At 41.9% G+C, this 24,234-nt stretch overlaps 3 protein-coding genes across 3 annotated transcripts; all 3 read left to right on the top strand.

The window, feature by feature from the left end:
* The first annotated feature begins 4,414 nt into the window (after positions 1-4,414).
* LOC134503785 (olfactory receptor 5AP2-like) lies at positions 4,415-5,353 on the top strand. The gene has a single exon (XM_063312727.1). The coding sequence runs from the start codon at positions 4,415-4,417 to the stop codon at positions 5,351-5,353; it is 939 nt and encodes a 312-aa protein (XP_063168797.1).
* Positions 5,354-10,878: 5,525 nt separating this feature from the next.
* On the top strand, positions 10,879-11,817 carry LOC134503691 (olfactory receptor 5AP2-like). Its single transcript, XM_063312626.1, has one exon. It carries the CDS (start codon positions 10,879-10,881, stop codon positions 11,815-11,817), a length of 939 nt encoding a protein of 312 aa, XP_063168696.1.
* A 5,934-nt stretch (positions 11,818-17,751) lies between these two features.
* LOC134503614 (olfactory receptor 5J3-like) lies at positions 17,752-18,690 on the top strand. The gene has a single exon (XM_063312508.1). The coding sequence runs from the start codon at positions 17,752-17,754 to the stop codon at positions 18,688-18,690; it is 939 nt and encodes a 312-aa protein (XP_063168578.1).
* Positions 18,691-24,234: the final 5,544 nt, after the last annotated feature.

Raw genomic sequence — 24,234 nt, 5'->3', positions numbered from 1 at the left:
TCAAAAGTTACAAATTTACAAAAAAACTATCTTGGTGGGATGCACAAATCTATGCTAATAATGACCACATGATCTCTAAAATATATAAAATGTTATTACAAATGAGAATACTAAATGTACAAATTTAGCAATTTATGAATAAATGGGAGAAAAATTTTGGATACAATATTGAATACGATGTTTGGGAAAGAATGTGGACTAAGGGATTAAAATTTACATTAAATTATAATTTAAAAGAAAAGTTTTATGAAATGATGTACATGTGGTATACTACCCCTGAAAAATTATTGAAAATGTTTCGAAATACGTCAAATGTTTGTTGGAAATGTAAAAAAGAAATTGGAACTTTATACCATATGTAGTGGACCTGTAAAAAAGCCAAAATTTTTTGGTTATCTATACATAATATAATTTGTAAAATGTTGGCAGTTAAGATTGATAAATTACCGGAACTCTATTTATTGGGCTATATGAACAAAGATTTGGAAAAAAACTATGGAAAACTTCTACTGTATTTGATTACTTTGGCCCGAATTCTCTATGCTGCAAAGTGGAAAGAAGAATTAATCCCATCTGTGGAAGAATGGATACTTAAATCCCTAAACTTGGCACAAATGGCAAAACTAACGGACCAACTAAACGATAAAACTATGGAAGATTTTCGAAAGGACTGGACACCTTTTTTCAAATATGTGGAATGGACTCAAAAAGTTAATATGAATATATAGTATATAAATAGCAAATTACTTTAATTGTTTAATTTCTTATTAGAATTAATGAAGGCAATTTAGAGAATTAAGGAAAAAAATAACACATTAGGATACTAAGCTGTACCATCTAGAAAGTTGGAAACCCTAATCTTTCTATTTATTTCTTTATTTTTCATTTTACCCCCCTTTTATTTTTATTTATTTATTTATTTATTTATATTTCATTTTTTTCTTTTTTTTTCTTTCTCCTCTCCTCTCCTCTTTTTTTCTTTTTTTTCTCTCTTCTTTTCTTTTTTGTATTGCAAGATATTATTGTTCGTATGTAATTTTATGTTTATTTAAATTAATAAAAATTCTGAGATAAAAAAAAAAGAAGATACGGCAAACAAAGAAGATCAGAAAACCAAGATTATGGCCTTTGCTAAAAGGCCAAGACTTCACCCATGGTATCTCAATGGACACAACATAGAACAAGCGACCACCTTTAAGTATCTAGGTGTGATCATACATGCCACTGGCTCAAGGAAAGCGCATTGTGAATATGCAGTTACCTCTGGTCAAAGATCGGCTAACGCCATCCTCAAATTCTTCCACTCTAAAGGAGGATACTATGTCCCTGCTGCAATTAAGCTTTTTTAGGCCAAGTTGCTAGCACAGCTTCTTTATGGGACCCAGCGTGGACCCTCAGCTTCTTGTTTTACACTGCTGGAAAAAACACAATCTAAATCTATTATAGCAATTCTCCAGATGCCTGGTTGTGTCTCAAACACATGTCTACCCCTGGAGACAGGATTGACAAAAGCTGAATCAAGAATCTGTATAGCTTCCTTTAATCTTTGGCTAAAACTTAATTTTTTTTCCTCAAGGCCTTGCACCATTAATCCTCCAAGATAATTTCTCCTCTTCATGGATTAAGGCTATTGAGTCCAACCTTGCAAAATTAGGTTTTTCTTCATCTGCAATACTTCAGTTGGACTACAACGAGGCAAAACAAAAACTGAGACAAAGGGTAAAGGATGTGGGGAGGCAAGCAGACTTAGAGAAAGCTCCATCATTCTTGGCTCCAGACTTTATTAGATATACTGTCACCCCTGCTAGATATCTTAGCCAGCTAGAGGAAGTGAACCATCGGAAAGCTTTTTTGCGTGCACGATGTCATGCTCCCCTTACCTGTCCTAGAGGGCAAATATAAACAGAAAGCATTGGCTGAAAGGCTCTGTCCCTGTGATTCCAGACAGGTAGAAACCACTGAACATGTCCTTCTTTGATGTTCATTTTATAGAGACATTTGAACAAAATTTACCTTCCTGATGACTACAAGGTACCCTGGCCGTTCTGACATTGAATATCTTGTTTCTGCTTAAAGATGAGAGGTCTGCAGTCACAGCACAGGTAGCAAGATTTTGCGCAACAGCTTTAAAGATTCATCAAAACCTGCTGAATAACTAATTGTAAACATTTTTAAATAATTTAATGTATCCAAACTTCAGATATTATCATTTATTGGATTTAAGTAGTTGATAATTAATAATTATAGGATGTCTTAATCAAATAAGTATTAACATATTGTAACATAGGTTGCTCCTTTGATTTTATGTATAAATGATAGTGAGCTTGCTAAATTACAACTATGATATGGATTGTATTATTTATCATGTCTGAGAATTTTATCGGACACTTTTGAGCATTTTTAATGCTCTACGTAGACCAGCTTTATTACTGGTCTACGACTGTAATAAAGAATGAATGAATGAATGAATGAATGAATGAATATTAGTAGAAAGTGAGAAGTCCATTAAGATATCACCCAATATCTCATTCTCCTTAAGGTTAAAATAATTACTCCTTACTTACTTACTTAGGAATAGTATTTACAAATATTTCTAGAAATCAGTTTAATATTATTCTACTCTCACTTAAAGTTTGAAATGGAATTAAAGTAAGAAATATTTCCCTTCTTCATCCATTTTTCTCCATCCAACTTTTTAGCTGAAAACGCTGCCATGGTTTCAGGATAGGCTGATCCAGCAGCTTAGAAAAGCCAGATAAGCCAGTTTCATTTCTACAGTAGTTGGATTCCTTGCCATTTCTCTCACAGAGCAAAGGCTCTCGTCTCCATATGAAGAACTTCATTGTGTGGAAAAAGGACTATTAATAAATAAAGAAGAGGAAATAATATGATCTCTACTGAATACTACATTTTCCGTTGGTAAATATTTCCAACAATTCTGATTCGGTTTACTGAATCTTGACTGTATACTTAACGCAAATCAGTGCATGGAGCAATCTGAAGCACTTCAGGGAGAAGTTCCCCAAACCCATGTTTTTCTCAGTAGAGTTCTCTTCTCCATTATTCCAGAGAGAGTTGAAGGAAACATTATTGTCTGCAGAAACGTAGAAAGCTGTCGAGTTGCTGAAGACTGGAGGAAAATATCTGGCTTTCTTCAGAGCAGCAAAAGGATGTTAGCATAAGCTTCAAAGACCTACAATCAGAAGCTTGAAAAATTACCAATACTTTAAAATGTAATGGATGCTATTGAGCTGGAAGGAAACAAGTGAGTTTGCTAATCGTACGATTGTTGTCTTTTGTTGCTTGCGAGATTATGCTTTAGGAGTTCAAGGGCTGACAGGTTATTGTTACTTCAAAGACACTGGATGTTCAGAGAAGGGCCAGATCAAGCCTGCATGGTAAGCATACAAAATGATGCACAGGGCCCATTTATTTTTTAAATATGGTGTTTTACATAAATCAGATTGCATCAGAAACAACAGGGGCTACTTGGGAATCTAAGAAGACCTCAAGATTTGAACCTTGTTGTTTGTTTTTTTAAAAAACCTTTGATAGATCAGGAAATTTAAAAGATCAGTGAGGAATAAATATATTTTGAGATATATAGGTATTTTGAGATGAAACAAGACAAGTGTTATATTCAAGCCAACACATACAAATACAATATGAGAATCAGTGTGGCTTTTGCTATTCAGAATTCATTGGATCATCTCTAGAAATGAGGAGCCCTTCTAGTCCAAAGATCAGATTCTACAAGTCATAGAGCATGGAGATCCAGCATGCACAAACAGAGCAATATACACAGTTGAAAGGGATAAGAGCCTTCCTTCAGTTAGTTTGGCTTGCTAATTCTTTACTGCAGCTGGTCCAGCCATCCTGTGAAAGTAAAGTAAGTACAAATGGTATTTGCTCTGATACTTGTTTGATCTCTTTCCAGGTTTAAAGGAGAGTTGCTCTGCTTGAAGATTTCAGTTGCACTCTTATGGTTATCAATTGTCTTTAATAATCCAGTGGAGAAATTTATTCCTGGACTCGAACTATTTTAATCACAACTTGTAGGTTATACCCAACGTGTCCTTCTACACAGATGGTTACCTTGGCATGGCTCTTGTCCAGATGCCTAGTGAACTTCATAAAATACATAACCCCAGCTATTTCATTGCATAGCACCTAATTCTATAGGTATGATGACCTAGCTGTAATTCAGAAGAAAACATTATCTATGCAGACTGAATGTTGCTCACTGTAAACTGACTATTATTCTACTAGTTGAGTTCTTTCTCAGAAACCTTCCAATTTCCCTTTCCTTGGCTAGAAAGTTAAAAATTGACTCTGCTCTTGGGCTACATTACAAATATTTGAGAAGCAAAGGAAAATTGACTGAAGTGTTGTTCAACAGTGGTATTGTGATTACATGGGAAACAGCACACAGGTGACAGAATTCATACTCACTGGGTTGACTGCTAACCCACAAGTGCAGCTGATCCTCTTTGGGACATTTTTTGCTGTTTATGCCATCACCCTGGTGGGAAACGTAAGCATGATTATCTTAATCAGGATCAGTCCGCAACTCCACACACCAATGTACTTCTTCCTCACCAGCTTATCTTTTTTGGACATTTGTTACTCATCATCTGTCACCCCAAAGTTCCTTTCCAATCTTTTGAAAGAGAAGAAGATTATTTCCTATGGGGGTTGTTTTACTCAGCTTTACTTTTATGCTCTCTTTGCCACCACAGAGTGCTACCTCCTAGCTGTGATGGCCTATGACCGCTACGTGGCAATCTGCAATCCTCTACTCTACTTGGTCACCATGTCCCAGAGAAAGTCTGCTCAGCTGATAGCAATTTCCTACACTGCTGGGATCATTAATGCTTTGGTGCACACAGTGGCTGCATCTAGACTGTCCTTCTGTGGCCCAAACATCATTAAGAATTTTTATTGTGAGGGTCCTCCCCTTTTTGCTCTTTCCTGCTCAGATGTCAGTCTTAATTATCTGCTGGTATTTGTATTTGTTGGCTTCAATTTAATAGCAACAAGCTTGACTGTTCTCACTTCCTACACTTATATCCTGGTCACCATTTTAAGGATCCACTCTACCAAGAGCCGTAGGAAAGCCTTCTCCACTTGTGCATCTCACCTCATGGTCATCACCATCTTCTATGGATGTCTCAGCTTTATGTACGCACGGCCAAGCTCTAGGCAGAATTATCACCTAGACCAAATGGCTTCTGTGTTCTATGTAGTGGTGACCCCCATGCTCAATCCATTAATCTACAGCATGAGGAATCAGGAAGTAAGGGGTGCTTTTAGAAATGTCCTAGCAGGAACATTTCGTGTTCAACATACATGATTATACCTTTTAAAGCCATTAGGTAAAGGTAAAGGTTTGCCTTGACATTAAGTCCAGTCGTGTCCGACTCTAGGGGGCAGTGCTCATCTCCGTTTCAAAGCTGAAGAGCCGGCATTTGTCCATAGACACTTCCGTGGTCATGTGGCCAGCATGACTACGTGGAACGCTGTTACCTGCCCGCCGAAGCAGTACCTATTAATCTACTCACATTGGCATGTTTTCAAACTGCTAGGTTGGCAGAAGCTGGGACTAGCAACGGGAGCTCACCACATCACGCAGATTCGAACCGCCGACCTTCCGATCGGCAGCTCAGCAGCTGAGCAGTTTAACCCGCAGCGCCACCGCATCCCTTTAAAGCCATTACTCTTTACCAAAATTCAGCTTTATCAAGTGGTTTATATCCTTCTGTCTTCCTTTTTACCAAAATTCAGCTTTAAATAAAAGGTGTTCTAGTACCAAATGGTTTATGTCATTGTGTTTCATTAAAAAGCTTTGTTGCCTGACTAGACAACATCTTCAGTGCTAGAAGGGAGTGGGGTTTGCTCTTTGTTTATACACAGTAGCTTGCCCTGACAGTGTTGGTGGGGACATTATTCTCTCCTTGGTAGTTCCTTGATTAGGGTATTGCTTACTGCTTGATTGTTCATCTGGTGTTAATCCTGGTGTTAATTTTTGCTTATCTGGGTGTTGATTGCTGGCCAGGGAGTGTACTGGTCTTTTGACTTTTCTATTGTCTCTTTTGAATGGTATATAATGTTGTTTACCTCTATGTGTCTGTTGATGGCTGCTTCGTCTGAATGCCAAGTTTCCAGGAATTCCCTAGTGTTTTAGGATTTAGCTTGGTTTAGGATGCTCGCAGTTTCCCAGTTGAAAGTATGGTCGAGTCTCTCCATGTGTTGTGAGATGGACAGACATCTTTGTCCATCCATCTCCAACACATGGACAGATTTTTCTTTGTGTCTTCTGGCTGCTAGTTGGTGTTCATGGATGAGTTCAGCTAGTCTTCTGTCTGTCTGTCCTACATAGTGGCTGTTACAGTCCATACACTGTATGTTGTAGATGACTCCTGTTTTTACTTCTTGGGCTAGTGGGTATTTTGGTTTACCAAAGGTGTTTTGGAGGGCTTTAGTTGGTTTGTGTGCATGCTACAGTGATGCCATGTAGTTGTAAACACCCACATCAACACTGTCAGGGCAAGCTACTGTATATAAACAGAGAGCAAACCCCACTCCTTTCTATCACTGAAGATGTTGCCTAGTCGGGCAACTAAACATCTGTAAGCAAACAACCAAACTCAGAGACCACCAAGGACTCTAGAAAGTAAGAAATGTTTCCCTTCTTTATCCATTTTTCTCCATCCAACTTTTTAGCTGAAAATGCTGCCACGGTTTCAGGATAGGCTGATCCAGCAGCTTAGAAAAGCCAGATAAGCCAGTTTCATTTCTACAATAGTTGGATTCCTTGCCATTTCTCTCACAGAGCAATTGGGGGCTGTCTGAAGTTGCTGTCTCTCACCCAGGAAATAGTTCTGCAGGTTGCAGGGGAGGTGAGAGACAAGCTCACATGAAATAAATTCCATCTTGGACATCTGAGCTCTTTCACATACACTGGAGGAGGTGATCTAAAGGATTGCATTATCAGTATTTTATTTTTGGCAATAAGTAGAAGACATCTCTTATGTAAAACAGTTCCGAGATGACATTGTTTTAGAGGTTGATTCTCACAATATTGGGATAAAAACATAACTACTCTGCCAAGTAAAAAACACTGGCATTCCACCGATCCGTAGCATCACAACGGTAGCACCAGTTGCGCATCATCCTTGAACAGGAAACAGCAGCAGGTGGTGGGTTTGGATAGCTGTGCCCCTCCTCCAATTTCCTCCCCGTTGCCTACTTTACCCCAAGATTGAGGAGGGAGGCTGTAGCAACAGTGCAGAAGATACAGCAGACTACACAATGGTCAGACCAGCAGCAGCTGAGCCTGCAGGAGGAATGTGGACGTGGCAGACATCACAGGAGGGACCCTCCGTAGTTTCTTCGACTGTAAAGCTGAGGGGGGAGAGATGTACTTTCAGACTTGGCAAGATTCTGTTGATGTAACCTTAGAATAAAGTTAGGGCTAGTATTTCCGGGTGTGCTTCTTGCCTGGAGTACCTCGCAAGGCTGACCTACAACTTCTATACATGAGCGGTGGAAAAGAGTGAAGTCAGCAATTGACTAAACTTGGGATTCTCCCTCAGGTTCTCTCTATATGATCTCAAAGACTCTGTGTTTATCAGTGAGTAATCAGATAGCCAGGGCCCCTCTGTTTTGAGGGCTGACCGGTCCTCTACTGAATCAAGTATTTCAAGACCCTGTCCTCCCTGCGACAGATTTTTTTTGGGGGGGGATTTAAATTTTATTAAATTTTCAACATATAGGTAAAAAATAAAAAGCATTAATAAAAAAACTTACAAAAGAAGAAAAAGAAACTAGAAAGGTGTAAAAATACAGTGAAAACTACTACAGAGTGACTTCCGACTTTCTACAGCAAAGATATACGTAAATCAATATCAATCCCTTTTTAAACTATGATAAACATTATTTCTATAGAGCCTTTCAATTCTCAATACAGCATTCTTCTCTAAAACAAATTTTCCTTCCCCCTTAAAGAACATAGAAAATCCCCTTCAAACATGTTTTTTCCCCTAATAAGCAAACAGTTAAATATTATCTTTCTTCAGTATAATTGTATTCCTCTTTGCCAACTAAACTAACAAAAAATAATCTGCATACATCTCATTACTATTATATATACTGTGTAAAAAGGTAATTTTGTTAATATCCTTTTACCAAAGATGAGAGTGTTATACAAAAAACAGAAGCATCTATTTAAACCCTTAAAGAGCCATCCTGATAAACATATTTGAGCAATTATCCCACTTCGAAATAAAGCAATGTATTTATATATATCATCATTATACACAGAGCTTTCCCCCTAGAAGTCTCCAATTTTGCCGCCTGCCTTGAAAAGTCCGAATATTCTTCAAAAAGCTTCCAGCATCGGAAGCCCGATTCTCCTTCTTGATCTTGATGTTCCAGCAGCCAGAATACTGCAAAACAGCATTCTCTTCAGTAAACTGTGTCATCACACAATTGAGCATCAAAATATTCCCTATCTGGATGCAGTTTGCATAGTAGTAGTGCATACTGCCAATCAGTATGGGGCAAATTTTATCCAGCCTTCTGATATAAATTGGGTCTTCTTCATGAGTGCTTGATCAGGTAAAAGCTTGGCTGTTAGGACTGTTCCCCAATTTTTAAAAAGGTAAGATTTAAGATTTTATTTATTTAACTGACTTATACAGCCACCCAAATTAGTGCACAACTCAGGCAGGGTGCATCTTCAATAACAATAACAATAATTCAATAACAATAATGAATCAATTAAAAAATAGTAAAACAAAATATTTAAAAAAATAATAAAACAACAACATACAAAGACATAAAACCCAGAAAAAGTTCATCCAAGGGGTTGTACCACTTCTGGACCCAACACTCTGTGAGTCGCTGAGGCACATTACAAAGTAAGGGTCTTGGGCAAGATCTCTCTCTCTTTCTCTCACTCCCCACCCCTGAGCTGCCAAGAGGTTACCATGGTTGATGGTACTGAAGGCTGCCAAGAGATCAAGGAGGGCCAGGAAGGGTGCACTACCTCCATCTTGGTCCTACCACAAGTCATCAACTAACACGACGAATGCTGTTTCTATACCGTGCCTAGGTGTGAAACCTGACTGAAAGGAGTGCAGATAATCTGCTTGATCCAAGCCCCTTTGGAACTGCTGGAAATTATCCAACACAGTCGGGTGCAATTATGACTTCCTGAAGAGGGTACTGACCACTGTCTCCCTAAGTGCTGGTGAGACCAGTCCCTCTCTCAAGGAGGAATTCACCCCTGCTTGGACTCAGCCACATGCCACCTCCTGGGAGGCCTTCACCAAGCAGGTGAACAATCTTAGGATATTTTGAATACTGTTTTGAATACTGTTTTGCTAATATGTATTTTTTTCTATTTACATAATAATAATAATAATTTTTGAAAGGGTCCCTGTGTCCATATGAAGAACATCATTGTGTGGAAAAAGGATATGATATAATAATATTAATAAATAAAGAAAAGGACCAAATGTGATCTCTATTGAATACTACATTTTCTATTGGTAAATGTTTCCAACAATTGTGAGTTGGTTTACTGAATCTTGACTGTATAATTAACACAAATCAGTGGATGGAGCAATCTGAAGCACTTCAGGGAGATGTTCCTCAAACCCATGTTTTCTCAGTAGGTAAGGTAAAGGTAAAGGTTTCCCTTGACGTAAAGTCCAGTCGTGTCCGACTCTAGGGGGCGGTGCTCATCTCCGTTTCAAAGCCTTGGAGCCGGCGTTGTCATAGACACTTCCGGGTCATGTGGCCAGTATGACTCACGGAACGCCGTTACCTTCCCGCCGAAGCGGTACCAATTAATCTACTCACATTTGCATGTTTTCGAACTGCTTGGTGTGCAGAAGCTGGGACGAGCAACGGGAGCTCACCCCGCCGCGCGGTTTCGAACCGCCGACCTTCCGATCGACAGCTCAGCGGTTTAACCCGCAGCGCCACCGCGTCCAGTAGAGTTCTCCATTATTCCAGAGAGAGTTGAAAGAATCATTACTGTCTGCAGAAACACAGAAAGCTGTTGAGTTGCTGAAAACTGGAGGAAAATATCTGGCTTTCTTCAGAGCAGCAAAAGGATGTTGGCATAATCTTCAAAGACCTGCAATCAGAAGCTTGAAAAAATACGATATTTTAAAATGTGATAGATGCTATTGAGCTGGAAGAATATAAGTGAGCTTGCTAATCAAAAGACAACTATATGACTGTTGTCTTTTGTTGCTTGTGAGAATATGCTGTAGGAGTTCATGGGATGACAAGTTATTGTTACTTCAAGGAGAACATCTGGCTGGATGTTCAGAGAACGCCAGATCAAGCCTGCATGACAAGCATACAAAATGGTGCCCAGGTCCAATTTGTTTTAAATATGGTGTTTTACAGAGCTGAGATTGCAAGAGGGGGTGCTTAGGAATCCAAGGAGATCTCAATCTTTGCAGGGGTTTTTTTCACATATCATACCTCATACCTGATGTGTCCTTTTACAAAGATGGTTACCTTGGCTTGGCTCTTGTCCAGATGCCTAGGGAACTTCATACAATGCATATCCCTAGCTATTTCACTGCATAGCACCGAATTCTATAAGTATGACGACCTAGTTGCAGTTCAGAAGAAAACATTACTTATGCAGACTGAATCTTGCTCACTCTAAACTAAATATTATTGTACTACTTAAGCTCTTTTTCAGAAATCTTCCAATTTCTCTTTCCTTGGCTAAAAAGTTAAAAATTGACTCTGATCTCAGTTGAAATTGTAAATATTTGAGGCTACATTACAATATTTGAGAAGCAAAGGAAAATTGACTGAAGTGTTGTTCAACAGTGGTATTGTGATTACATGGGAAACAGCACACAGGTGACAGAATTCATACTCACTGGGTTGACTGTTAACCCACAAGTGCAGCTGATCCTCTTTGGGACTTTTTTTGCTGTTTATGCCATCACCCTGGTGGGAAATGTAAGCATGATTATCTTAATCAGGATCAGTCCACAGCTCCACACACCAATGTACTTCTTCCTCACCAGCTTATCTTTTTTGGACATTTGTTACTCATCATCTGTCACCCCAAAGTTCCTTTCCAATCTTTTGAAAGAGAAGAAGATTATTTCCTATGGGGGTTGTTTTACTCAGCTTTACTTTTATGCTCTCTTTGCCACCACAGAGTGCTACCTCCTAGCTGTGATGGCCTATGACCGCTACGTGGCAATCTGCAATCCTCTACTCTACTTGATCACCATGTCCCAGAGAAAGTCTGCTCAGCTGATAGCAATTTCCTACACTGCTGGGATCATTAATGCTTTGGTGCACACAGTGGCTGCATCTAGACTGTCCTTCTGTGGCCCAAACATCATTAAGAATTTTTATTGTGAGGGTCCTCCCCTTTTAGCTCTTTCCTGCTCAGATGTCAGTCTTAATTATCTGCTGGTATTTGTATTTGTTGGCTTCAATATAACAGCAACAAGCCTGACTGTTCTCACTTCCTACACTTATATCCTGGTCACCATTTTAAGGATCCACTCGGCCAAGAGCCGCAGGAAAGCCTTCTCCACTTGTGCATCTCACCTCATGGTCATCACCATTTTCTATGGATGTAGTAGTTTTATGTACGCACGGCCAAGCTCTAGGCAGAATTATCACCTAGACCAAATGGCTTCTGTGTTCTATGTAGTGGTGACCCCCATGCTCAATCCATTAATCTACAGCATGAGGAACCAGGAGGTAAGGGGTGCTTTCAGAAATGTCCTAGCAAGAACATTTCATGTTCAACATATATGATTATACTTTTTTAGAGCCACTGCTCTTTACCAAAATTCAGCTTTAGATAAAAGCTGTTTTAGGAGCAAATGGGTTATATCATTGAGTTTCATTAAATTTAAAAAAATATGTTGTATAAAGTTCTTAGAGCTCTGGTACTAACTATCCATTTACTTTTCAGTTCAAAAAATGAAATTTGAAATCTCAAGAAGAGTTATGCCATTTCTCAGCTATCATGCCCTAATGATTGCTGTCAATTAGGAAGGAATGACAGGCTCTGCTCTTTAGTTGCTTACAAACCAAAGAGCAGAGCAGAGCAGAGAAGGAGGAAGAAGAACAGAGAGAACCAGTTCTTCCGAGTTCGAACAAAGCCAATGTTTATATGTATTTGCTTGAATCCAGGCTCATCTTCACTTCCTAGCTCTCTCAGCTGGACAGCAGTTATTCAAGCATTTCAGACATGTATGGTCTTTGTGTTCCCGACTTCCACAGCAAATGCCTACAGCAGCCCAATGTACTATATGGCAAGTGTCACTGTGGGCTCGGATTTGGAGTCAGATTCAGATGTAGAAGGCCAACCAGCACCAGAAGTAACCACGGATAAAGAGCAGTCAGCTCCGGTATCACCAGATGAACAGCGCTTGAACAGGCAGAGGAGGCGGGGCAGGCCAGCACTCAGCAGAGAGAGCTGCTGCTGCTCTCTGAAGATGAGGGCATGGAATTACCAACCCCTCCCAATGCAGGAGCCCGGTGGGTGGCGAGGAGAGTAGAGCAAGGCGCTCTGTGAGATTACTCACCAGGAAGGTGCATCACCCTCCTAAATGAGCTACACCGGGGCTGCTGTAATTTAAGAAGAGCTACGAGCTCGACTCTCTTGGTTGGAAAGAACGGTTTGCAAACCCAGACACTGTGCGCGCCTTGCCTTTGGACTCAAACCCATGTGGCCACGACTTTGAGTGTGAACTGGCTGATGACCTGGCTAACGGTTTGGACCCCTGCATCTGCCTGAACACTCTTGCGCCTGCTCCTTTGAATTTTGGACTGTCTCTTGAGGCAAGTTTGCCAGACTTGTGGGAACTTGATTGCTCTTGTGCGCATGTGTACATTTGCACATAACCTTCCCTTTGCTGCTAGCTGGTTGCTTAAAAACCCACCTAGTAAAAGTCTGCAACTGCCTCTTAGTGCACTTGTGTGTGCTTGGTCTGAGAGAGGACGGTAAGGAGGAGCCAATATTAGATGGTATATATGGTATTTCTGGTTGCTGAAATCTATTTTTAAGATAGATTATATCCATTCCAAGGGGAGATAATCTGAAAACTCAGATCAAGACATGCTGTCATGATCAGTTGGACTGGAAATTTCTGAATACGCTTAGAAGTAACTGACCATGGGAATATGTGAAAAGTAGAAGGGAAATGAAAATGATGTGCTTTTTGAGCAGGCAACACCCCCTTCCCAAAGAGCAGTTGTGTCATGAATAGCCCCTGGCCAGGTGTTATTCCGACATGGCACCAGTGGAGAATGATTGTTAAACAACCCATAAACAGCAACAACCAGCGAACGTGCAGACGGAGAGGAGCCAGAGTATAATCCGAGGTGGTCCTGAAACGTCGGGGAAGACCTTGAAAGGGGATTGCTCATGGGAACATTCACTTCGGATGGAAGCCCTGAACTCAGGGGCCTGGGAGCAGACAGAGAGGTGGGCTGGAGGCTTGGCCAGATGAAGACCACATGGAGTGCATGCAGGCAATGCTCGAGAGAGTATTGTGGAAACTAGATCCATGGGCACCGGGCAGAGCAGAGACAGGGAACCACTGGATGCTGGAGGGGGACCTTGGAGGTCCTGGAATGAGAGGGGGGCAGCAGGTGACAGAAGATACAGCCACTAACCCCCCTGCCCTGGGGAGTGCAGCGGGGACAGGGAACCCTGCATGAGGGACTGACGGGCCCCTCGGCCCCAAGGAACTGAAGGCAAAATTTTATGGGGACCCAAAAACCCTAGCCTGCTTCCTGACCCACATCAGGAGCTTTATGAGGGAGTATGGGGAGTCCTTTTTCTCAGAGGAGTCAAAGATAAACTGCGTGTCAACTTGCTTGGAGGAGGAGGCAGCTGAATGGTTGGTGGGGCTCCATGATGCAGGAGCCCCAGAACTGAGAAACTTTAACGAATTCACGAGCACTCTAACGGAGTGGTTTGAGGACCCTCTGATCAAAGTGAAAGCTCAAGTGAACCTGCAGCGCCTTAAACAGGGGAGCAAATTGGTCTCTGAATACTCGCTGGAATTCAGGAAGCTAGTGGGGAGGCTGACAGGTTGGCCCAAGTCACTGAAAGTACAGTGTTTTCAAGGGGGTCTACAGTCGGAAATAGTACAGTGGGCACTACTGCAGGGCAGCCCAAAGACTGTAAGCCCCACCAACCATTCAGCTGCCTCCTCCTCCAAGCAAGTTGACACGCAGTTTATCTTTGACTCCTCTGAGAAAAAGGACTCCCCATACTCTGCTTGGCTGGAGAAATAGAAACTCTGCAAGTGCATGTCAAGGAGCAATAGCAAAACAAGGTGGGAGGCAAGTGTTCAGTGGCACCCAACCCCCAATCTGAGAACCACGGATTTCATAAAACATGGGGGGAGGAGAAAGAGCGCTGGGTAAAGAAGAGACTTTGCTTTAAGCGTGGAGGGGAGGGACACCGCATCGCAGACTGCCCTCAGAATGCAGCCCTTGCAGGGAGCAAGGTGGGAGGCGGTGTCAAGACCCCAGCAGCAAAGCCCAAGGGACCCATGGCTGTGGCAAAAGGGGCAGACCCCATGGCACCCCGTCAGATGTGGGGGACTCCACGGAGGAGGAGTACCAAAGGGTGGGAAACAACACAAGTCTGTTCTGAGCGCCCGTGAACAGACTGAGCACAAGGGGCACGCAAATTGGATGATAAATGGGGACTGCCCAGCAATGCTGGTAAAAATGCAATGGGAGGCAGAAGCAGAGTAAGCCTCACTGGGCTCCTGGACTGGGGTATACTCAGTGCCTCATGCACCCTACTCTTCTAACAAGTTGAGATTAAAACTGGAAAAACTAAAGGAATGCATCAACTTTGTTCAACTCGATGGGACTGAGATGAAGGGTGGACTGGCTAAGGACTGTACTGAATCAGTCTGAATGAAAATAGCGGGGCACGGGGAGCGCTGCAGTTTATAGTGGCCCCTGTGTCAGATCTGCTGGTAGTCCTGGGGTTGTCATGGCTGCAAGCCTGGAACCCCCAAGTGGACTGGATACACAGCAATTCGAGGTTGAGGGATGGGAAGTGTGAGGAAGCACAGCCCATAGACCAACAGGGAAGGACTAGCAGGCGCAGCCTCAGATCAAAAGAACAAAACACGGGGAGTGGGGGGGAGTCAGAAATTGACAACATCCCTGAACAATACAGAGACCTGAAGGGAGTTTTTGGGGAGGAAGAATCAAACCAGCTTCCCCCCACCCCGGAAGGACAGACTGTGCCATTGAACTGGAACCGGGGGCGAGGCTGCCTAGGACAGAAGACTGTACCGACTGACACAAAAAGAGCGGCAGGCACTACGGGAATTCGTAGACAAAAACCTAGCACGCAGATTTATGTGTCCAGCCACCTCCCCGATGGCAGCACCAGGACTCTTCAGAGCCAAGGAGGACAGCTCCAGGTGCTATTCTTTTGGCTTTGGATGACTTTACTTATTGTTAATGATTGGGATTATGATCACTAAAGTTTTTTTTAAAAAATAATATTAATTCATGTTTCTTGTATTATTAACTATAATGGCAGACAATTTACATGCTTTTTTATTTTTGATCTTTATTAGAGTAGATGGGCTTTTCTCTTGTCTCTTCTGAATGGTACGTAAATGTTGTCTACGCAGCACTCAGAGGTAATCATTCATGCGAAGGGTTTTACAAGTACACTCTTGTTGGGGTCTTTTTTCCCATGCTTTTAAAAGTCACCATCTGGCATAAGGCTGCAACGGTTCAAATACAGGATGACTGGAGAGGATGAAAGTTCATCTACTTCTGAATGTTCAAGGAAGTAGCCTTTTTGAGACCAAAATGACCAAGGGAGTTCTTGAGCTCAAATCTGATCCGAGAGCTGGAAAAGAAATGATAAAAGATTTCCATCATGGCTTCGCTATAAATATTTGGTTTCCAAAAGGAATGGAGGGAGTAGATGGCAGAGAAAGCAAAAAGCAGAGGGGAAGGAGAGGGAGTGGTCTTATTTATTTAAAGGCATCTCTTTGGCAACACTGCAAAATATCTCTTCCAGTGCAGAAATAATAATAATAATAATAATAATAATAATAATAATAATAATAATAACAATTCTTCAATCATGCTTAGACTTCACTGCACTGGAGCTGGATGAGCTGAAAAAAGAATACCGAAAGTTGGGGATTATCAGGTTAAATTGATAACTGCAAGCGTATTTTTGGCATTCAGGGGTTCGTGGGGCAAGAAGACCCACTCAGCAGGGAATTTCAGAACTGAGTGGGACAAGCAGCCTGTCACTACAAGGTGACATTTTACAGAGAAGTCTGTGCTTTAAAAATGAGTGTTTTGTTCTCTCATATACTGAAAACATTATAATTCCGCTCTGATGCACTTCCCTTGGTAACTATTAGAACAAATAGTGGGATCAGAACTACTTAGGGAAGACCAAGGATTTCTTCAGCAGAATTAAGTTCTCCTGCATAGTCCCAAAGACCGCATGGGAAAATTGATTACCACAGTAATAAGAACAGCTCGAGTCACCTGGAGCTGAAATATATCTGAATTACCTCCCGACACTCAAAGAATTCTGCAATTGGTTTCACATGGAAGTAATCAATCCCCAACCCAAAATAAGCTCTGAAGGAAGAGAATGCCTTAAACTGTTGAAGCTGTGATTGAGCTTAGTCTAATAGGGTAAGTTTCACAGGATCTCTCTATTAATTTGACATTTACAGAACTGCTCTGTATGATTGACTGAAAATTCTTTCCTCATACATCCTATTCTAAGAATAACTGTTGACAAGCCATTATGCCAGGTCTTGTGTTCTGGAATAAATAGGAAGCATCCTATTTATTCCAGAACACAAGACCTGGCATAATGGCTTGTCAACGGTTTTCACTGCAGTGGAAGACAAGCAGTTTATTATTTTTCTAGTCTGACTTAAAGTTTGAAATGGAATTGAAGTAAGAAATGTTTTCCTTCTTCATCCATGAGTCTCCATCCAACATTTTAGCTGAAAGCACTGTTGTTATTATTTCTGCACTGGAAGAGATATTTTTGGGTCCCTTAATTTGGATCAGGGTATATTCGTATCTATTTCACTGCCTATCTGGAGTACTGTCTACTTACTGATTTGTCCTCCAGTAGTACTACTGAAGAAATGATAATAGATCAGCAGAATATTGATACTTCATGATATGAGTCTCCTCATCCTTTGTCATCCTGAGCCAACGTCTTTTTCTGGCCTGGTGGTCGACCTGATTCATCTCTTTGGTCAAGTCTAAGATGAAGACCTCTGCTCTTTGCATTTACTACAATGTAGAGTAACAACATTCTCTTCCTGCAAGAACATTTTCACCTCAGGATGTATTTTAGTCTAGTTTGGTTTTGTTTGGATTAAAACTCAAGTCCGTTTCCCACAATGCAGTATGTGCGTGTCTATGTCTCTCTCTCTTCCTTTGTATATATTTCTGTGACATAGTATTGTACCATTGTGGGTATTTCTCATAGTGGAGACATCTGCTACTACATACATTATTTCTGAGGAATAATCTACCTCACTTTCCTTGACCTCTCCTGATATTCAGACACAATGCCATGGGGTTGGGTTTGTAGGATTCAATGATCCTTAAGATTTTGTCACCCTATTCATACCTGAAATGATTAAGAGAACATGTAATATTGATTACTGCATGTTTCAGTTTCCACAGCGTTATTATGACTCAATGGGAAACAGCACACAGGTGACAGAATTTGTACTCACTGGGTTGACCGATGACCCACAGTTGCAGCTGATCCTCTTTGTGACTTTTTTTGCTGTTTACGCCATCACTCTGGTGGGGAATGTGGGCATGATTGCCTTAATCAGGACCAGTCCTCAACTCCACACACCTATGTACTTTTTCCTCACCAACCTATCGTTCTTGGATATCTGCTATTCATCGTCTGTCACTCCAAAGTTCCTATCCAATCTTCTAAAAGGGAATAAAGTTATTTCTTTTGCAGGTTGCTTTACTCAGCTTTACTTTTATGGCCTGTTTGCCACCACAGAGTGTTACATCCTAGCTGTGATGGCCTATGACCGCTATGTGGCAATCTGCAATCCTCTACTCTACTTGGTCACCATGTCCCCAAAAAAGTGTGTCCAGCTTATAGCATTTTCTTATATTGCTGGGATCATAAATGCTTTGGTGCACACAACTGCTGCATCTCAGTTATCCTACTGTGGTCCAAACGTCATTAAGAATTTTTATTGTGAAGTTCCTCCCCTATTAGAACTTGCCTGTTCCAACATTATCTTTAATGATCTGTTGAGGTTTATATTTGTTGGGTTCAATGTAATAACAACCAGCCTGACCATCCTCACCTCTTACATTTACATCCTGGTCACTGTTTCAAAGGACCGCTCTGCCAAGAGCCGTAGGAAAGCCCTGTCCACTTGTACCTCTCATCTCACGGTCATTGGTATTTTCTATGGATGTGGTAGTTTCATCTACGCACAGCCAAGCTCTAGACGGTCTCAGCACCTAGACCAAATGGCTTCTGTGTTCTATGTAGTGGTGACCCCCATGCTCAATCCGTTAATCTACAGCATGAGGAACCAGGAGGTAAGGGGTGCTTTCAGAAATGTCCTAGCAAGAACATTTCATGTTCAACATATATGATTATACTTTTTTAGAGCCATTGCTCTTTACCAAAATTCAGCTTTAGACAAAAGCTGTTCTAGTAGCAAATGGTTATATCATTGAGTTTCATTAAATTAAAAAAAATTATGCTGTATAAAGTTCTTAGAGCTCTGGTACTAACTATCCATTTACTTTTCAGTTCAAAAAATGAAATTTGAAATCTCAAGAAGAGTTATGCCATTTCTCAGATAGCTATCATGCCCTAATGATTGCCGTCAATTAGGAAGGAATGACAGGCTCTGCTCTTTAGTTGCTTACAAACCAAAGAGCAGAGCAGAGCAGAGAAGGAGGAAGAAGAACAGAGAGAACCAGTTCTTCAGAGTTAAAAGATAGCCAACCTCCATATCTGGCTGAATCCAGGCTGATCTTTCCTTATTAGCTTCCTTAGCTGGACAGCAGTTATTCAGCATGCCAGACATGCCTATTCTCTGTTATGTGCATGTGGATTTCCAATCTGAATAGATTCCAGTGAGAAATATTTATATAAATCTGTATTTTTAAGCAATATGTACAAGTTAATTAAATTTTTTCTCTTTACTACTTCTTTTCCATCGTGTGTCCATATGTTTATTCCTTCAAGTTTAGGTAGCAGAGATGGGTTATTCCCTTTATGGTTCCATAAAGTGCCAAATTATAGGTGTCCTATTTTTTATTAGTATCACTTGCCAAACTCTGTAACAATCGATTCAGAGAATCTGATGTGTCACCCAGGAAACTCTATAGCTTGCCACCCTTTATAATAACCCTAAAATATGACAGTTCCACTGATTCCAGAAAGCTGTCTGAAAAACAGCCATCTGGTATCCACCTTTTTTTCCTTGTCTCAATAAATTATATTAAGCCAATATTAAGTAATATAGCATTGATTTAATAAAGTACAAGATTCAGGTAAAGTCTTCCACTGGTCAAACTCAACTACTGGTGACTTCATGGATCCATGTGTGATACAGAAATTGTCTGCCCTTGTCGTTTTCTGAGATGCTTTTCACCTTCCTAGTCTAATTTCTATTTGAGATTCCCTAGTAGTCCCCCATGCAGATTTCATTATCTTTTATATTACTGGAAAGTCTTGGCCCCCATGCTTTTTAATTTTTATGGTAAAATGGATAAACAATCCAAATTACCAGCCCCACAAAATAGGAGATCGCAGTATCGCCCTGCTGCTTTACGCAGTAACACAGATGATGCAGTAGTCCTCTCTAAGACACCAGTAGGTCTTAAAAGAGCCTTGCGAGCCTTGCTCCAGTACTGTAATTACAATCAACTGGAAATATACCATCAGAAAACCAAGATTATGGCCTTTGCTAAAAGGCCAAGACTTCACCCATGGTATCTCAATGGACACAACATAGAACAAGCGACCACCTTTAAGTATCTAGGTGTGATCATACATGCCACTGGCTCAAGGAAAGCGCATTGTGAATATGCAGTTGCCTCAGGTCAAAGATCAGCTAACGCCATCCTCAAATTCTTCCACTCTAAAGGAGGATACTATGTCCCTGATGCAATTAAGCTTTTTTAGGCCAAGTTGCTAGCACAGCTTCTTTATGGGACCCAGCGTGGACCCTCAGCTTCTTGTTTTACACTGCTGGAAAAAACACAATCTAAATTTATTATAGCAATTCTCCAGATGCCTGGTTGTGTCTCAAAAACCTGTCTACCCCTGGAGAAAGGATTGACAAAAGTTGAATCAAGAATCTGTATAGCTTCCTTTAATCTTTGGCTAAAACTTAATTTTTTTTCCTCAAGGCCTTGCACCATTAATCCTCCAAGATAATTTCTCCTCTTCATTAGAGAAAGCCCCATCGCTCTTGGCTCCAGACTTTATTAGATATACTGTCACCCCTGCCAGGTATCTTAGCCAGCTAGAGGAAGTGAACCATCGGAAATGTTTTTTGCTTGCACGATGTCATGCTCCCCTCACCTGTCCTAGAGGGCAAATATAAACAGAAACCATTGGCTGAAAGGCTCTGTCCCTGTGATTCCAGACAGGTAGAAACCACTGAACATGTCCTTCTTTGATGTTCATTTTATAGAGACATTTGAACAAAACTTACCTTCCTGATGACTACAAGGTACCCTGGCCGTTCTGACATTGAATATCTTGTTTCTGCTTAAAGATGAGAGGTCTGCAGTCACAGCACAGGTAGCAAGATTTTGCGCAACAGCTTTAAAGATTCGTCAAAACCTGGTGAATAACTAATTGTAAACATTTTTAAATAATTTAATGTATCCAAACTTCAGATATTATCATTTATTGGATTTAAGTAGTTGATAATTAATAATTATAGGATGTCTTAATCAAATAAGTATTAACATATTGTAACATAGGCTGCTCCTTTGATTTTATTTATAAGTGATAGTGAGCTTGCTAAATTACAACTGTGATATGGATTGTATTGTTTATTATGTCTGAGAATTTTATCGGACACTTTTGAGCATTTGTAATGATTGCTCTAGCCCAAATACTCAGACTCACAAGAGGCTGCTGTGTAAAATCTGATTTATTAGGGAACTAAAGGCAAATACAGAGAAAGCTGAGAATGAGCAAAAGCGCGCCAAATACAAACTTAAAACTCCTCCAGTGCACACGTATCCCGCCCCGTTACATCAGCCCCGCCCGGTCCAGGTGCTAGCCAACGTCAGACGTGCTAGCCTGGGAAAGGAACCTTGAACATAACAGATAATAGAAAAACATTCCAAAGCAAAGCCAAAAGATAAGCAGTACCATCCTCCCATGAGAGATGAAACACGGAACCCATTAATGACATGAGAAACGTTACGATGGCTAAAAGGCATTGAAACGGCGAGCATGACATACCGCCCCCCCCAAAAAATTTCAGGGCCCCGGTTTTGTGGGATAAGCAGCGTGAAAACGGGCAACGAGGATAGGAGAAGCCACATCTGGTGCTGCGACCCATTCCGGATGGGGAAAATGCTTCCAACGGACCAAATACTGCAACGCATTGCGAAGGCGTCTGGAATCTAAAATTTCTTTAACTTCAAAATGTTGTTGTCCATCAATCATGATGGGGGTTGGAGGTGGGGGTTGGTCATGCCAGCGGTCAGAACGAATAGTCGGTTTGAGCAAACTGCAATGAAAAACAGGGTGTAAGCGTTTTAGGTTATGTGGCAAATCAAGTTTAAACGTCACAGGGTTAATTTGAGCGAGAATAGGGAAGGGACCCACAAACTTAGGTGCCAATTTCTTGGAAGGCTGTGATGACTTGATAAACTTAGTGGATAGGTAAACCAAGTCACCAACTTGAAAGTCCGGGGGAGGGGCACGTTTTCTGTCAGCAAACTGTTTGTAATCCAGTTGGGCATCAGCAAGAGCTTTCTGAATCACTGGCCATGAGTCTGACAGTTGCGTGGCCCAATCTCCCGGTGAGGTAGATGTCGTAGAGGATGAGGTAGATCCGGTAGGGGGTTGTGGCAAATCCGGGATGGGTACGAAGTCTCTGCCTTGAGCCACGCGAAATGGGGTTTGGCCCGTGCTTTGGTGGACCGCATTGTTGTAAGCAACTTCAGCGAAGGGGAGAAGGTCAACCCAATTGTCCTGTTGATAATTCACGAAAGCTCAAAGGTATTGCTCCAGAGTAGAATTCAAAATCTCCGTGGCCCCATCCGTCTGGGGGTGTCAAGCCGTGGACAGAGCTTGCTTCGTTCCCAACAATTTGAGGAACGCCCGCCAAAATTGTGAGGTAAATTGTGTGCCCCTATCCGAAATTAAGCAGGAGGGGCATCCGTGTAGCCTGTACACGTGTACCAGAAACAGGCGGGCCAATTGACGTGCCGACGGAATGGACACACAAGGGATGAAGTGGGCTTGTTTTGAGAAATAGTCTTTGACCACCCAAATGACCGTTTTGCGTTGACTGGGTGGTAATTTGACAATAAAGTCCATGGAGATTTCATCCCAGGGGCAAGAAGGGGCAGCCACCGGCTGCAGCAGTCCTTGGGGCTTCCCCACCTTGCGCTTAGACATCGCACAAACAGTGCAGGAAGCAACATAGTCTTTGACATCCTTACGTAATGTTGGCCACGAGAACTGCCTCCTAACAAGGTGCAAGGTTTTTACAAAACCGAAGTGCCCTGCCAGTTTGTCATCGTGTGAACGTAGTAACACCTCTTTTCTGAGGGTTTCAGGGACGTAGAGGCGGCCGGATTTCCAAGCGAAGCCTCGGTCAAAAGTAACGTTGTCTTTATTTGCAAGCAACCAAGTATCGGTTTTCAGTTCTTTTAGAAACTTTTGTTGCAACTGGGAAGGAATTGACAAAGCGTTCGGCTGGGCGGCGTCCGCCGCGGGTGGCTGCTGCGCGCGCGTTTGGCTACGCGTCACAGCCTGCATACCCAATTGAGGCGCTGTCCATAGGGTGCTAACCACTTCTGGCGCTGCCCCCGAATCCTGAGGTTGCCTTGACAACGCATCAGCTAGGAAATTCTTTTTCCCCGGGATAAACTTCAAATGAAAATTGAACCGATTAAAAAATTGAGCCCAACGGACTTGTTTCGGGCTCAGTTTTCGAGGGGTGCTGAGAGCCTCCAAATTTTTATGGTCAGTCCACACCTCAAAGGGGTGATTTGCCCCTTCTAACAGATGCCGCCACGCTTCCAACGCGGCTTTTACTGCGAATGCCTCCTTTTCCCATACATGCCACCGTCGCTCAGTCTCGGAGAACTTGCGGGACAAGTAGGCACATGGCTTGAGGCATCCTGTCTCGTCTTGTTGCATCAACAATGCCCCAATGGAATAATCGGAGGCATCCACCTGTACCACAAAAGGTTTGGAGGGATCAGGATGTTGCAAAATGGGCTCTTTGATGAAAGCTGCTTTCAGGCGCTCAAACGCCGTTTGACAAGCAGGCGTCCATCGCAGCAGCGCCCCTGGATTCTTTACTCTCCGAGTATCTCCCACACCTTTAGTTCGGAGCAGTTCCGTCAGTGGCAAGGCAATTTCAGCGAACCCCCTTATGAATGATCTGTAGTAGTTGCTGAACCCCAGGAAACTTTGAAGTTGCCTGCGGGTGCGGGGGCTTTCCCAATCCATGATAGCCTGCACCTTGGCAGGGTCCATTTCTATGCCTTTATCTGAGATTCTATACCCCAAATAGTCAATTTGTCTCTGGTGAAAGGCACATTTAGACAGTTTGGCATACAGTTCTGCTGACCTGAGCTTACTCAGCACCTTTTTCACCAGAGACACATGCTCTTCCATGGTTTCAGTATAAATCAATACATCATCCAAATACACCAATACCCCTTTAAACAGATGCTCATGCAGTACTTCATTGATCAGTTGCATAAATACCCCAGGGGCCCCAGCCAAACTAAAAGGTAACACCTTATACTGGAACGCTCCCAACGGGCAGTTGAAAGCAGTTTTCCACTCATCGCCCTCCTTGATTCGTACACGATAGTAGGCTTCTCTTAAATCAAGTTTGGAGAAGATCTTTCCCTTAGCCAGATGTGACAACATGTCCTTGATCAATGGCAAGGGATATTTATTGGAAATTGAGACGG

This window comes from Candoia aspera, chromosome 1 (genome assembly GCF_035149785.1).
Source record: "Candoia aspera isolate rCanAsp1 chromosome 1, rCanAsp1.hap2, whole genome shotgun sequence".
NCBI classification, from domain to species: Eukaryota; Metazoa; Chordata; class Lepidosauria; order Squamata; family Boidae; genus Candoia; species Candoia aspera.
This window is presented reverse-complemented; position numbering and strand designations above follow the sequence as displayed.